Raw genomic sequence first — 15,634 nt, forward strand, 5'->3', positions numbered from 1 at the left:
CAGGAGAGGAGAAGAAATGTGCCCAAAGTCATAAAATCATCACTTTACTACAGTCACAATCTATCAATTAATGACACCACCAATCCCCCAAACCACCCAAACTCAGAACTTGGACTGTGGCCCAGTTAATGGATAAACACCATGCTTCTCTAGATAGGCCTTAGCAGTGTGATCCAATGGAAAAACAGTTTCCCCTGTTTCTGATCTAACCTCCTAGAGGAAGACAGGCCAATAGGAAGCAAGCTCCACTCTCATTTGCAAGGAGTGTGGGGCTGCAGGGGGGGAACAGTACTTCCCAGGTCAGAAGGTAACTCTAACATGACTTTCCTATGGTCCCAGCAGGAGAGAATAATGGTCTAACTGGGTTATTAACTCACAGCATTGCCAGCCACATCCATCTGTGGGAGAATGCCTGGACCGTGATATCCTGTAGGAGTAACACATTGTTCCTGCCAACCACACCCATTAATAGATTTCATTTTGTTTTTAAGTATCTGGTGTTTATCCTTTACAATCCAGCTGGACTGTATGAATTAACAAAATAGATTTTTGATAAAGTGACTCACCATGCTCATTTATCGAGCTAACTCAGAAAGACCTTTTAGCATAATCGGTACATTCCTCAAGGGTCAGGATGCTGTCTTACCTCTAGAGCCTAGCTGTTTACTTGGCATGTATTAGATGCTCAGTAGATCTTTGTCAAACTGCACTGGATATAGGTTGAACATGAAAATATGACGATAAAAACCCAGAGAACTTCCCAAGTCTGTGTTTTATTTTATTTCATTTGTAATTGTACAGCATATGCACTGAAAGTGTCCTTAGAGAATATCTAGTCTATTCCTATCCTTTTGTGTCCAGCAGAAAACTCAGGCTCAGGACAGGTAGGTAAATCATGCTCTACTTAACCTGTTACACAGCCAGATCTCTCTCCCTCTCTCCCTCTTCCTTTCTCCCTCTTTCACACACACATTACCACCACCTCTTTTGGGGGAGAGTAGAGGGTCATGTTCTCTTATTATCTAGGAATGAACAAGCAAAAATTCCAGCAAGACTCAAGTAAATTGGATTCCCATCAAATTGAAGTTTCACATTAATTTGCCCCAGAAAATAATGTGCTGTTTAAATAGTTTAAAAAATACCTACTTAATGTGCTAGGTTTATTTGGGATAATGCATGTTTTCAATACAAGGCTTTCCATGAAAAATCATTAAGTCCAGAAGAATATGTACTCTGAGATGAACACTTATATGCATGTTAAGGGCCATTTCTCTTCAAGATCTGGTATCTCAACCTCTCTCGTTTAAGAAATCTACCTTCCCAACAAACTTCTGTACATGAAACGTCCATCTCCCACACACAATCCTAAACTCAAATGGATATTCTGCTTCTCTTCAACAATCTTTTTTTTATACGATTTAAGCCACCACTTAAGCTTCCGGTTTCAATGCTGCTTTATAATCAAGACTAGACTCACAAACAGAATCAGGGTTGAAATCAAAGCGAAATCAAAGTCATCATTTTCAGAAAAGAACAAAGACCAGATTACAAAATGTTTTGCCTAGCATCATTCAACCAAACAGCAGGGCCTGAATCTGAACCTGTCTTTGCAATCCACAAATCTGCCTGCCTTTATTGCACTGATTTTTATACTATCAAAGGACCTATTACGGAAAAACTGCCTCTTCACTAAAAAATGATCAAACTCCAGGTATCTATGCTCATTCCTTAGATGAGAATGTAGTTATTATTTCATATCCTATGTGTAGGGTTTGCTGGGTTTTGTCCTTTCTTTCTATGACAGCAAACAATTATTTTCTATCTGTAACAAATAAAATAATGGTAAAGTATACTGATCTTTCCTTCCTGCCAAGTAGAGCTGAGAGCCTTTTCTTGTGTTCTTCATGTGACTTCAATAAAGTGAACATTTCTCAAGTTCCAAATTGGTTAAAAGTTTTATTTAATTCCTACATTAGCTCACCCCCCCCAAAAAAAAAAAAATTCAGTTTGTGTTTCTTTCAAATTAAAAGTTTAGGCAGGAAATTATGAACAGGCACTTTAATTCCTTTTGCCAGATATCGGCAACAAAAGGTAGCCGTTGGGAATATACTGGGCATAGATGGAATCATTGGGCAGTAAACCTTCGGCTTATCTTCCCATCCAGGTTGAATTCATTTGGATGGGGTGGGAAAGCAGGATAACAATATAGCAAATTTTCCACACCGCTGTCTACAATTGTTGGAAAAATGTTAAAGTAGATATTACAGGGCCAATAGCATAGCACTGCTTTTTTTCTTTCTTTTTTTTTTTTTTTGCATTAATCATAGGCTGAAGTGAATTGTGTATTTATAAAAAATAAAATCGCAAAAAAAATAAACTCTAATATGATTAGTGGTTGTGTGATAACCCGACCATAATTAATTATTTGCAATTTGAACCTGTACCGGATAACGCTGAAGAAGAATGGCAGTTCAAATGTCCCCGTTAACCTATCATTGTCACTGTTAACAAATAAGATTAGAGAGCATTAAAATACAATGAAGCAAACTTTGCTGAAAGATTTTTCTACCCCACAATGCAGACAGAAGAAAGGATTTAAAAGATAACAACTGAAGGAAAAAGGTAGTATTTTAGTCATGGAATGTAAAATAATAAGGAAGATGTATGTACGTATGCTTCCCAGCCCATTGTCTATAACCCAATGGTCCCACAGAGAAAGGAAACAGGAAACTGGAGCAAACAAGGCACCTAATGAACCAATGGGGCCAAAGGGTAAAACAGCAATCCTCTCTGTTTGGAGGATTACCAAAATTACCCCCATCCATCCATCTGACAAATACTTATTGAATGCTTACTTTGGGTCAGGCAGTGGTCTGAGAAATGAGAAACGGATAGTGTAGTGAACCAACAGACCGAGCGAGAAGGGCCACCTACCTACCATGAAACAGAACAAACACGTGAAAGCTGAACTCTTAACTTGGCCTTCAACTGCACAATAGCCTACAGAAACAGAATGACATGGTCACTGCCCTCTCTGTATAGTTAGAGAAAAATAACAGGCAATTCCAAGGCAGTGTGATACAAGTGCTTTGGCTGAGGAAAGACTTTAGAATGCAAAGACAGGGAACACCTAGAAAGATCGTTTAACCCAGGTGTTGGAAGTCGTGGAAAACTTCCCAGAAGTGACAGCTGATCATTCCAGGATGAGAGATTAGCACATACAAAGAACTGAAAGGAAAAAAATATTAACAGGCCAGGAGCTCAAAATAGATGAGTATGCAGGGAATATATAATGCTAGAGGTGGTAGAGAGGAAGTAGAGAGACAAGGCTAAATGGATAAGCATGGCATGCTCATGCAGGACGCCTTATAAACTATGTCAAGGATTCTGGGATTTAATTTTAACTGAGAACAATGGGAGGCGAATGAGAGGTTTTCAGCATACGGCGATCTGTATTTCACAGACTATGCTGGTTCCAGGATGAAGGAATGGCTTGAGAGGGGTCAAGACTGGAAAGACAAGAATAGCTAAGAGGAGGCTGTTTTAGGGTTTTCTAGGTGGGAATGGTGGTGCGAGAAGTCAGTGAGGACAGGTGAGTAAGATGAGAGAGGTCCAAAGCTGGGGACTGCTCAGATGATGAGGCAGGGGAGAGCTGAGGACGGACACCAGTTCCTGTGTGGTAGGTGGATGGGCCGTTGTGCCAGTTGCTGAGAAAGGAAACATGGGACTTGAGCAGGTTTAGGGGTAGAAAGAGTGAGTTCAGTCTGGGTCAGAGTCAACAAGGGCTACTCTGGTGGATTTGTGCTGGACTCACAAAGGTCTGCTGCAGACGAGGCTTGATCTTGAGAGAAAAGGATACATTCTGCATTCCCCAGAGTGAAACACCTAAACCAAATGGATTTTATCATGTTCTTAACTGGGCTCCAATTTCAAAAGATGATTAAAAACAAAAAATTGGCAGTTCTGTAAATTGCACTCATATCATGGTGTAAATCTTTTTCTGTATAAACAGACGTTAGGGTGGCTATTTGTGGCTCTCAACAGGTTCATTAAACTTAGGACTTTAAATTCCCCTGCCAGGAAAGTTAGCCACTTTAGCCAGATAGTCTTACTCTACCTGAGGACATGATTTTGTTGATTTTGTTTATTAAAACTCACCCTTGCTGCGCCCTCCATATCCATTCACTGTGTGCACTGGCAAGGCGACAGGCAGCACTGATTGTGCTACAGACTTTCCTCAAGGGGCACAGCAGGACTGATAGCTGAAGCACAGACTCATCTGCCTTAGCTCATTTCCTCGTGAAAAAGACAGCAAATTGTCCCCCAATGTCCATTCTCTTCTCCCCTTTAGGAATAGAACCCCCAGTCTTAGAGCCTTACTAAAGTTCCTATTTCCAGCCTTCTTCATAGTGACATAGTCATGTGACTCAAGTGCCGGCATGGGAGGCGAGGGGAAGTGATGTGCGCAACCTCCAAGTCACGCCCACAGAGGGAACTGCTTGGCCTCCACTTCCTCTTTCCCACAGACTAACACAGATGTGGGAGCGCTAAGCACCCTCCTTCTGTGGCTCATGAGCAGAAGAACCCAGGCAATGGAAGTACAATCTAGAAGGAGCCTGAGTCCCATGAAGCTAAGGGCTAGATTCCATTTTTATATGAAATAGGACCTTACTCCGTTGAAGCCACTGCTATTTTGATCTTTATTACAACAGCCAAACAACTACCATAATTAACCTCCACTCCGGTAAAGTCTGCAACGTGTGGAATTTCTTCAGTTAAGGTGTGCCTCGCTCTGCCGTGGAGCTTTTCATTTCTTTAGCATGACTGCAGACATCTCAGCGTTCCACACAGTTTACAACAAATACTTAAGCTGGAGTCTTCAAGGAGCAGAATAATACACAGGTAGGGTCAGCACCATTCCTCTCCACGTGGTCATGTATTAAACCTGCTCTTTAACTTGTTGCTAGAGCCAGTATTTGCGGAGCCCATAAGCAGGACTTCCAGTCTATCGGACAAATATTTAATCTTGATATTATACATGATGATGACAACCTAAACCCATCATCGGGACTTGCCTACCTTGATGTTCTTTCCCTCCAGGAATGACAGGTGGTACTGAGTTCTCTAAACTTTCCTCTTTGGTGCCAGTGGTAGGTAAAAGATCATTTCCCTTCCCCTCCTCCACACAATGTCCATGTCCTACTCCCCAAAATCTGTGAATATGTTATTAGGTTAGTGCAAAAGCAACTGGGGTTTTTGCAATTATTTTTAACCTTTTAAACTGCCATTACTTTTGCTACAACCTAATACCTTACGTGGCAAACGGGGGCTTTGCAGATGACATGAAGGATCTTGAGATCGGAAGGTTAGCATGGATTATCCAGGGGGACCCATTTTAATACAAAGGTCCTTATGAAGAGGGAGACTGGAAGGTCCAATGTGTCAGAGAAGGAGATCTAATGACGGAAAAATAGATATGATGATGGAAGCAGAAGTTGGAGTGACGTTATTGCCGGAAGGGGACTATGAGCCAAGGAATACAGGCAGCCACTAGACACCCAAAAGGGCAAGGACTGGATCCTCTAAGAGCCTCCAGAAAGAAAGAACACAGCCCTGTCAGCATCTTAAGTTTAGCCCAATGACACCCACTGGAGACGTCTGCCATCCAGATCAATAGGAGAATACATTTATGTTGTTTTAAACAACTAAATCTGTGTTAATTCGTTAAAGCAGCAGTAGGAAACAAATACAGTGTCCTTATATGCAGCACTATATATTTTAAGAATGCAAAGCCAAGTTTAGGGAAGGATTTGTTCAGACCTAAAGAGGTAAACTGAAATAAGCAGTTTTATTAATATACAATATTATTAATAGCATTACTGATAATATACAATTGTTTTGCCATTCTATTGTAATAGCAGTTCTCACTGTCCTCTTCTAAAAAAAAAAAATTAACAGAACTCGAATATGAGCAGTGTGGCAGGTATAAGCACATGTTAACAGCTAGATAAAAGGATAATCACTACCCACTACAGAGTGAATCTTTATCTTAGAATGAATCTGAGGCCATTTTTACAAACTCTAATAGTGTTCTAAAGGATGAGTGTTTTCTCTGCCGTAAGATAACATTTGATCCTTTCTGCAAAGTTGAAAGAAGAATTTAATGAGTTTTTAAAACTCATATTACTAACTAACCATGCATGATACTGTATTATTTAGTTCAAATCTCAATCATCTCTAGATTGAATTTTAGTTCATGCAGGTGTTGGGTACAGAGAGGTAACAATCAGGCCACAGGGTCCACGGGCTTTAAACAGTGCCATCCTGGAGCAGAGAAGATGAACTGACCCGGCTTCATTCATGTAAGGCCTCTTAGCTTCTAGTTTTGATCAACAGGGTTCACAACTTAACAGGAAGGTGGCTAGATGCTCAAATTGCCACCCTAACCTTCATCTTGCTTCTAGCCACCATCAGCTGGTTGTCCACCACCGTGCTCTGACTCTATGGATGTTACACTTCCCAACTTAGAGAAGTCTGAGGGCAACTGCAGGTCCCTTTGAGGACACTTATCCTGATGTTCCAAAGGGAAGTCTGTCCTAGCGTGCACTCTAGCCCAGAGTTAATCCACACCTGACCACAGAAAGTTCATTTCAAGATCACATTCTCAAGTATGACCTGTTTCCTTTGCCAGGATTTCATAAAATCATAGCCCCACAATTGTAATATCAACTCTTGGCCTGAACTTACTTCCCCTCCTTCCTACTGACCAGAACCCCATGAATGTTGTTTAATACCCAGAATAGTCTAGATCCACGCAACAGGACTCCTTTTGTTTCAAAAACTAAATTACTTCTTTGTAATACATCACAATATCACATTTGAGAGAACACAAACTACCTCCTATGCTAGCTACACTTCACAGGAGAGTTATCTCCTCAGAGCAGATGTTTGCTAAATACTGTTTTTTTTTTCTGATTTGCTCTGTTTCAACTTGTCCTAGGATTTGGTCGATGTTGTAACTCCATCACTGATGATGTGTACCTTTCTCTACCTGTGCCTCAGTTCCTGCCTAGAAAACTGAGGTCAATTTCTTTTCCCCAGCTTCCCGAGTTAAGATACTCTAAATATAAACATCATTTCCTTTCAATGTCTAGAGAAAGCTCTGTCTGCTCCAAACGTTGGAGGGAAGAGTGGATGGCAGGCACAGGATATCCTTTGTTATTTGTGAGGAATGCTTTTTATTAAACTTTTTAATGCTTAAAGCTCAGTATGCATTCACCTCTGTATAACACATTTATTTTATGCCTTGGATGTTTTCAGCATGTCTGTTCTATATATTCCATTTTGGTCTTGCTCATTTCAGACTATGGATTCTTAACATGTAACAACTACAGCTTTTCTTATTTCTTAGGTGCTGCTACTTGGCAATAATGTTGGAAACCCACAGAAATAAAAGTCAGGTCAACCATCTAACACTGTTTCTCATTCCATAAATTATTTTCAAAGTTCACGCATAAATTATTTTCAAAGTTCCTCCTCTATTTTAATTTTACTTAGAACTTGGCATTCATTTTCAACAGGTGATAACAAAAATTTTTCATATTGGTTTATGTTCTTTATTTGCAATTCATAAGATTTCCCTCCCTCCGCCCCCACACCCACTTTTTCTACTCTGCTCAGGCTGCCATAACAAAGTACCACAGACTGGGTGGCTTAAACAACAGAAATTTATTTCTCGCAGTTCTAGATGCTGGAAGGCCAAGACCAGGGTGCCAGCTTGGTTGGATTCTGAAAAGAGCTCTTTTCCTGGCTTCACCTTCTTGATGTGTCCTCATGGCACAGAGAAAGCAATAGAGAGAGCAAACTACCAATGTCTCTTCTAAGGGCTGATCCCATCAAGAGGACCCCACCCTTATGACTGTCTCTAAACCTGATTATTTCCCAAAGGCCCCCTCTCCAAATGCCATCACACTAGAGGTTAGGGCTTCAACATATGAATGGGGTGTGGGGATGGGACACAATTCAGTCCATAGCACTCCCCTTTCAGAGACCATTTTTATCTGTCTTAGAATTAGTTTGTGGTCAGAGCTTCTTCGTTAAATAAGCCAAGATTGAATACCTGCATGGTTCCAGACTAAGTACTAAGTATTCAAGGATGACTAAACACAATTCCTGACATCCACACTCCAGGATTCTCCCATTCGAGCTGTAAATCCCCTAATGGTGTTGACGCCCTGAGCCCCCCCCCCCCCCCACACTCAGATCTCCAGTTTGGAGAAGCACAGGTGACTGACAGCCTCCAGCTGACACAGCTTCAGGTCCACGTTGGCGCTCATGCTGTGTCTGTGTTTCTACTGGGCTGCTGCCAGTCAGCGCCTGGGCACGCAGAGGTCCTGGAGTCAGGCCTTTCCGGCCCAATGTCGGACTCCTCAAACAGGCAGCTTTGCTCAGGGAGGCCCCATCAGCCCAGGCGAGAACCTGGCTGCAGATGAATGCTCTGAAAGCTCTTGCCCCAAGCCTCCTTCCACAGGAGTTAGACATGGTCTGATGGTTCTCTCTACCTTCTCCTGTTCCCTCTCCCTTCATCCTTCAGTGACATTTCTCTAATTTATCTCTTGCATGCCTAATCCCAATTTGGCCTCTGCTTCCCAGAGGAACTCCCCTCCAAAAAAAAAGGAAAAAACCATACTCAAAGTGTAACTTCACATAAAATAACAAAACACATGTCTACATGTCTAGCTCCCAAGTAACCTATTAATCTAACTGGAAACAGATTATCACTCAATTTAGTTTTAAGACTGCAAGTGATACACACAAAATCCAGCATCTTGAATGAATATGTAAAATACATTAAAAAATACTCAGCTGAGTCACGCAGCTAAAACAAAAAATGATAGAAGGAATAAAGAAAACCTGTTATTTCTTAAATTAAAACTAAGGCAAAACTGAAAACTGTATTCACATTAATGTCACCGAACATACCTGTTGAGCTACGTGCCAAATGTTGTGCAAGGTACTGTGAAAGACACAAAAACACGGGTGGGGATCCCTGCCCTCAAGGCATTTATAACTTGTGATCATATCATTTATTCAGAATTCGTGCATCATTCATTCCAAACAATTTCCTTAAACTTGTTGTGTACATATATATTCATATTCTTCTGAGCAAAGTGAATGAGAAACAAAAATCACTTTAAGTCTTTTAAAATCCTTTCTCAGTAAATAATTTGGTCTTCAAAAGTAGACATCACTATGTTTCTTGCCAAAGTCTCAGAATCCCCTCCCAGGCCTTCATAGGGAAAAAGTCAAGGCACTTTGTCACTGAATTTGAAGATTAGAAAAGTCCTTTAATAGTCACCTACATAGACAACCCCATATTCCAGAATTAAGAAATGGACTCAGGGCATTTCAGTCAACTGACATACACGCGTGGAAAAAAAAGAAAAAAAATCCAAAAACACTTTAACATATTTTCTTTTGTGTTGTGCAGCATAATATATCATACGTACAAAAAAGTGTATCAAGCAAAAGTGTAGTTTAAAGAATAACTATAAAGCAAACAACATGTGCCCACCATTCAAATTAAGAAGTAGAATATTCTTAAAAATTTTAAAGCCTTTTCCTTCCCTCCACTCTCCCAGAGTAGTTTCTCAACCTCAGCACTACGGACATTTTGGGCCCGATAATTCTTACGTGCTTAACCAGTGTATTGTTGTGTGTTTAGCAACACTCCTGGCCTCCACCTACTCACATACCAACACCACCCTCAGGTGTGGCAACCAAAAATGTCTCCAGACATTGCCTTACATCCTCTAGACGGAAAAATCATCCCGTGGAGAACTGCTGCCTTAGAGGTAACCACATCTGAATTTTTGCCTTCCTTTAGAGTTTATCTACCAATATATGTAACTCTAAAACAATGCATCACTTAGTTTTACTGTTTTTGAATTTGTAGAAATGAAATCATACTGCATATATTTTCCTGTGACTTGTTTTTTTTATTTAACATTATGTTTGTAAAAATGTATCCATTGTGTATTATATAGCTGTAGGTCATATATATTATTTTTAGCTCATATAACGTAGCTGCTGGATGGTATCCTATGAAATTAAAGTTCCACTATTTACTAATCCAATCTATTACTGATGGACATTTACATTATTTTATTCCCTTTTCTTCCGCCTCCCTCCCACTCCGATTTAAGCCATTGTTCCTCAGTCTAGTTGTGTAGGACACAGCTCCCTGGCCCATGCTGGTGTTATGAGCCTTGCGCTCCCCCCAGCTGAGGCAGTCGGTTGTCGGTCAGCCATTCACAGCAGTTCTCACCAGCTGCCGGCCGCTCTCGATGGCTGCTGGCCACTAATGGCAGCACAAAGCAGGCCACGCTGACCTCCAGCTGCTCACGGCAGCCCAGCTCCAGGGAGAGCTGTCGTTCACAATCTTAGCTGTAGAGGGCGCAGCTCACTGGCCCATGTGGGAATCAAACCAGCGACCTCAGCGTTAGGAACACTGCGCTCCAACCACCTGAGCCACCTGAGCCACCTGAGCCACTGGGCCGGTCCTACATTATTTCTAATACTTTGCTTTTATGAATACTTCTGCTAGGAACAGTCCCTGCATAGGTCTTCTTACAACGTCTCTGAGGTACACACACAGGAGTGGATTTGCTCGGGTCATAGAATATGCTGGTGTTCAAGGTTATCATTTTCCAAAGTGGTTGTATACATCTACACTCCCACTGGCAGTAGAGGGCAATCCCTATAGCTCCATATGGGGGGAGGGGGGGACATAGCAATCCCTATGCTCTCCAGTGATCGCTTCTTCATTTATATTTTCATGACATTTGGTACTGCAAAAATATACATTGCTTACCGTGTAAATGCCAATTCTACAAACAGCAAATGAGATCTGGATACATTCAGACATTCTCTACAAGATTAAAATAAGAATAAGAGATTACAACTAAATGTTTGTCCCATGGAAATGACTACCCACCCCTCTTTGTCTTGCTTCCCTCTTTAAAGAAAATCTGCTGTATTCTGATATCTGCTTTATGAGCAAGTGGCTGAATTTTTTCCTTCTCTCAGCTTTTATTAGGCCAGCTCAAATAAGATAGGGACAATAAAGTACAAGACATAGTGCTTCATCATGGGACTATAAAGCAGATACTTCATCCTCCAATTCAATAGCATCATTTAAAAAATGTTATTTACTGTAATGTTTTTATTTTGCTTCTTTTAAATCCTGTTCTAATATCCATTTTTAATAATGAATTCTTTGGCTGCTAGCAATAGTATTATACGCATTTTTTGTTCATTTTTTTTATTTCATTATTATCTTACCAGATCATAAACGTCTACTATCCTCATAGAAAAGAAACTTCGTAAAAAGTTATATACTACAAGTTTTGAATGGGCTGAATTTAGATAGAAGACTTGGTCTCAGAATATCAATAACAGGACTCAGTTGCAAATTCAGAACTTCTCACTCCCAAATCAAGTTCAGATTTCTAAAATTCATGCCCACTCACAAAACTATGCATACCAAACATGAATATTAATTTATTTTCTTTTAATTGGAGGAATATTTTTACCACATTAAATTGGCATGTAATCAAAATAACCCTAATTTTATACAGTCCAACATTGCTATTATGGTTTATTGCTATCAAGTAAAAGCTTCTCCATAAAGTTTGTAATGACACAAATCTCAGCAATCGTGGCTGTATCCATTGTGCCAAGGGAGCAGAGACCTGGGATCCTCGGTTCCCATGGGAGCCAAAAGGCTTCCAAAGATGCATTCCTTCTGAAGGCCAAGAAGTCATATCAGACTGATTCTGCAAGAGGTTCTGCCTCTTTAGATATCCATAAGAAACTGAGTTCCGTATGATTAAAAAAATGGTCCGGAAAATATTGAAAGCCAAAAGCTATATGCATGGACATTCAAAATAAAAATAACAGCAATTAAAAAAAAAAATCAAGCTGAAATTTGTTGAGTGAAGTTCTTAAACTCAATGTAAACTTTCAAATATTCCAAACATTCACTGGTGCTATTCAAATGAATAGCTGATGATATAATATTGGAATATCATTTCTATTATTAAGGTACCACTATTATCATAACACTATTGGGTTTCTTCATTTTCCATGAAATACACTATTAAAAACCTCCCAGGGCAATGCCACTGGCCTCCTCCGAGCTGAAAGACGGAATGATCATCACCTTGTCCGATAGTCATTCCTCCCTCCCGTCTGTGGAAATGACCTCAATTTGTACTTTTGCACAAATTGAATTATTTAATAAGTCTCTCAGTAAGCTGGCAAGGTCATTTTCCCTACGTGAAAAATAGCTATCTTATTTTATGTCACCTGGAATAGATTAAACAGTCTATTTCTCAGCCTTCCTTAAGGCTAGGAACTGTCAGGTGACTAAATTCTCCATAATGAGACATAGTGAAGGATGCGTGATAGGAACTGACTGAATAAGGACCCACTGTGCTCTTCTGCCTTACCTACTTCTTTTTCCAGCCTATACCTGAGACTTAAGGTAGCTCCAGCAACTTGGATTATGTTCACCCTGAGAATGATGGGCAAGTGAGGTGGAGCCCAAGGATGAGGGAGCCTGGGGACACGCATGACAGCAGAGCTGCCATAACACCCTCCCCCAGACTTTGACTATGAAGTAAAAATAAAGCTCTAACTTGTTTAAAGACTATTGTGTGTCTCTCTCAACCTGCCAATGTTAACTGTTATAGAGCAGATTCATTTTTTTTAACAGTAGGTATTCCAGAGCCATAAAAGAAAGAGCCCTACCATTTGTTATTAGATTAACTCGTTTAAAGACCTTTATCTTTTAAAGGTGGAGGCATTATTTACTCTATAGTTACTGAAAAACTTTCTACTCCTCCTTTTTCACATTCCCAAAATGTACAAGTACTGTTATCGGGATTGCCAAAATGATTACCCTGAAAACCTTCAACTTATTTTGTGTAATTTTTTTTTTCTGACTAGCCTTATTACCTCATTCTCTCTCTAACCTCTAATCCTTACAAATACTGCCTTATCCCTAAACATCCTACCTCAGAGCAAGTAGCACATCTATCTTCCAAACTCCAAATTCATTCTAACAATAATGTTCTAGTGAGTCTCCCCTTCACTATAATTAGAGGGTGTCAGGTATAAAGAGGTACTTAAAAGCATAACCAAATTTCCTTTGGTCATGGTACAGAAACTGGTAATAAATTTAAAATTAGTTCATATTCTTTCCCTATATAGATTCTAGAGTTGCAAGAACCCATTTCCCATTTTATTCTGATTATACACCCATTATGCATGGGACATAATGCATAACTTGAAATGAAAGATGAATAGTTGATTCTTTCCAATTAAAGAATGAATCTCTATCCAAGATAAACTCTGCCCCAGCATTCACAGATCTACATGTAGTCTTGCCTAAGAACTAAAGAATATTATTTCAGAAATAATAAGCTTCAGAACAATCTCCTGTGTTGCTTCATCTGATGAAAATGCAAAAAAGAGACGCTGTCAAAAGCAAGTCAGATTGGTTAAAATCTGTTAAGATAGGTCTATAGAAAATGTAATCCAGAAAAAAAGGAAAAGAACACTCAATTGGAAATTGATGTGATTACTTACAGTTTATTGTTGTTTTCCCTAAGAAATTTCAAAGGTAAGCATGAAAATAAAGGAGAAAAAAAAAAATCTTCAACAAGATGGCAGCAAGTAAATGTTATTTACTATACAATCAAAAAAAAATTGATTTCAAGGCATAACAAATTTCAGTTCCATCAGAGGGTGAAAGCACACACTAAGTTTTTTCTAAAAGAGCTATTTTTAAAATATTTTAAATATTTGGATATGCTATACAATTCCTCATCCTGATATAAAGCAAGATGATGGTTGTGTTTATTTTCTCCTCTAATTTTGCGTGTAATGAAAGTAAACGGTTAATATAGCCAAGCCAACAAGTCAACTCTTCAGAGCACCAAGACCAATGTGTTAGGACCAGACAACAACAAAGGGGGAGGAAGAGCAGTGAAATGTCACTTGAGGCCCATGCGTGGATCAGCTGTCTCCAAATACAGCTAAAATCTAGTATTTTCTCTTGACCGCATCCCAAAACAAACGGGCTGGAGGCAAAGATGCAGGATTTGGGGAATTCTGGAGCGAGAAGACCTGTTCTAGTGTATTCCAAAGTGCATGGTCACTCCAAAGTGCTAAGTGAGTGAGTGGAATCCTCTCTGATAAGGTCATGCGTGTTATTATGCTTTAGTCACTCCTCCAGACCAACAAAAACGAAGCCCTGGGAAGCCACCTATTTCAGAAGTGGCATCGCCTGTTAGTGTTGTAACTGAAAACATTAACGGAGAATTAGTTGACAATTCCCTTAGTACCTCAAAAGGTTACTTTCCCCAAAAGGGTAAAGTTTCTTTTGTTTTTAAACTCATAAACTTATACTTAAAAATAAAATGAAGTTTTGTTTACAAATGTAGAGGATTTTGCTCAACATCTATTGTACAGCTTCTTCAGACTAGATAAAAGGATGGTGATGATCAAATTGGAAAGAAACATTTGCATCTAAAGCAAACAAAATTGGTCTCTTAACACTTTCAATTGTCACAGTGCTGCCATCATCCCAAGAGCATTTATATTTCCCAAGCAACTGTCCATAGATGAAATATGTAAGAGTTCCACTAGTAATTAAAAAAGGAATCACTGCCCTCACCTGTTAAAAAAATAATAATATTCAGCACATCTCTTTGTGAAATTCATTCACAAAGATTTGAAAAGGCCACCTAGCAGAAATAACCTAAGAGATTTAAAAAGTCATCTAGCAAAAATAACCAAACAAGCATAAATCATCATATCGGAATTTATAGATTTCACTGTAGCAAAATTTCAGCCAATCCTCTGCAAAACGGCACTAAAAGTCACATGTAATATACAAACAAAAGGAGATTTTGGCTTAGGCTGCAGGTCAGAACAGTTTTCTTTCTGAAAATTCTGATTAAAGAGTATGGGGAGAGGAGAAGAAATCCCTTTCTAATTTACCAGATTAAACAAGTAGTGCCACTTTTCATGAAGGTTGTATTCCTTCAACTTTTTATCAGGCACTGCAGATAAAAAAATACAACCCAAGAAAAGAAAAAAAAAAACATGCTGAGCATCATCAAATGCGATAGGCATTGCTAGGTAAATATTAGGTATACAAAGATACAGAAGATCAAACCCTGGCATCAACAGTCTTCTAGCTCAGGAGAGGGCAGTAACTTAACAGACCTATGACAGACAACAGCAATATAAACGTGTTCAGCATAGTAAGAGGTATGCAGAGCGGATTCTAGGGAGACAGTAGGAGCACTGAACCCAGGAAAGATTTTCTAGAGAAGAAATCTCCTGAATAGAGTCATACAAGATTAGCAGTTAGCTGGGTAAAACGGAGTACAGAAGAAAAGGTGATTCCTGATGAAAGTGACAACAGGAATAAAATCTGCAAGAAACATCACAGAATATGCAAGCATTTGAGGGTTACTGCGGTATGCCTTAATCACCCTCCTCTTTTCAAATCACTTCTCAATCTCCTATCAGGGACTCATGCTTGTTGACTGTCTATACA

At 39.6% G+C, this 15,634-nt stretch overlaps 1 protein-coding gene across 6 annotated transcripts in view; it reads right to left on the minus strand.

Annotated features, from left to right (window-relative positions):
* ARL15 (ADP ribosylation factor like GTPase 15) overlaps nucleotides 1-15,634 on the minus strand; it is a 379,903-nt gene that overhangs the window by 340,171 nt on the left and 24,098 nt on the right. For 3 of the 6 annotated variants that reach the window (XM_033111059.1, XM_033111058.1, XM_033111065.1), the window contains exon 2: nucleotides 10,874-10,930. The exons of 2 other annotated variants lie outside the window; for them this stretch is intronic. In XM_033111059.1, the coding sequence (XP_032966950.1) occupies nucleotides 10,874-10,930 (57 nt within the window). Of the gene's footprint in view, nucleotides 1-10,873; nucleotides 10,931-13,653; nucleotides 13,672-15,634 lie in introns of all 6 variants that reach the window. One more of the 6 variants, XM_033111061.1, reaches the window with a different exon arrangement.

The sequence above is a fragment of the Rhinolophus ferrumequinum genome, chromosome 7 (genome assembly GCF_004115265.2).
Source record: "Rhinolophus ferrumequinum isolate MPI-CBG mRhiFer1 chromosome 7, mRhiFer1_v1.p, whole genome shotgun sequence".
In the NCBI taxonomy this organism is placed as follows: Eukaryota; Metazoa; Chordata; class Mammalia; order Chiroptera; family Rhinolophidae; genus Rhinolophus; species Rhinolophus ferrumequinum.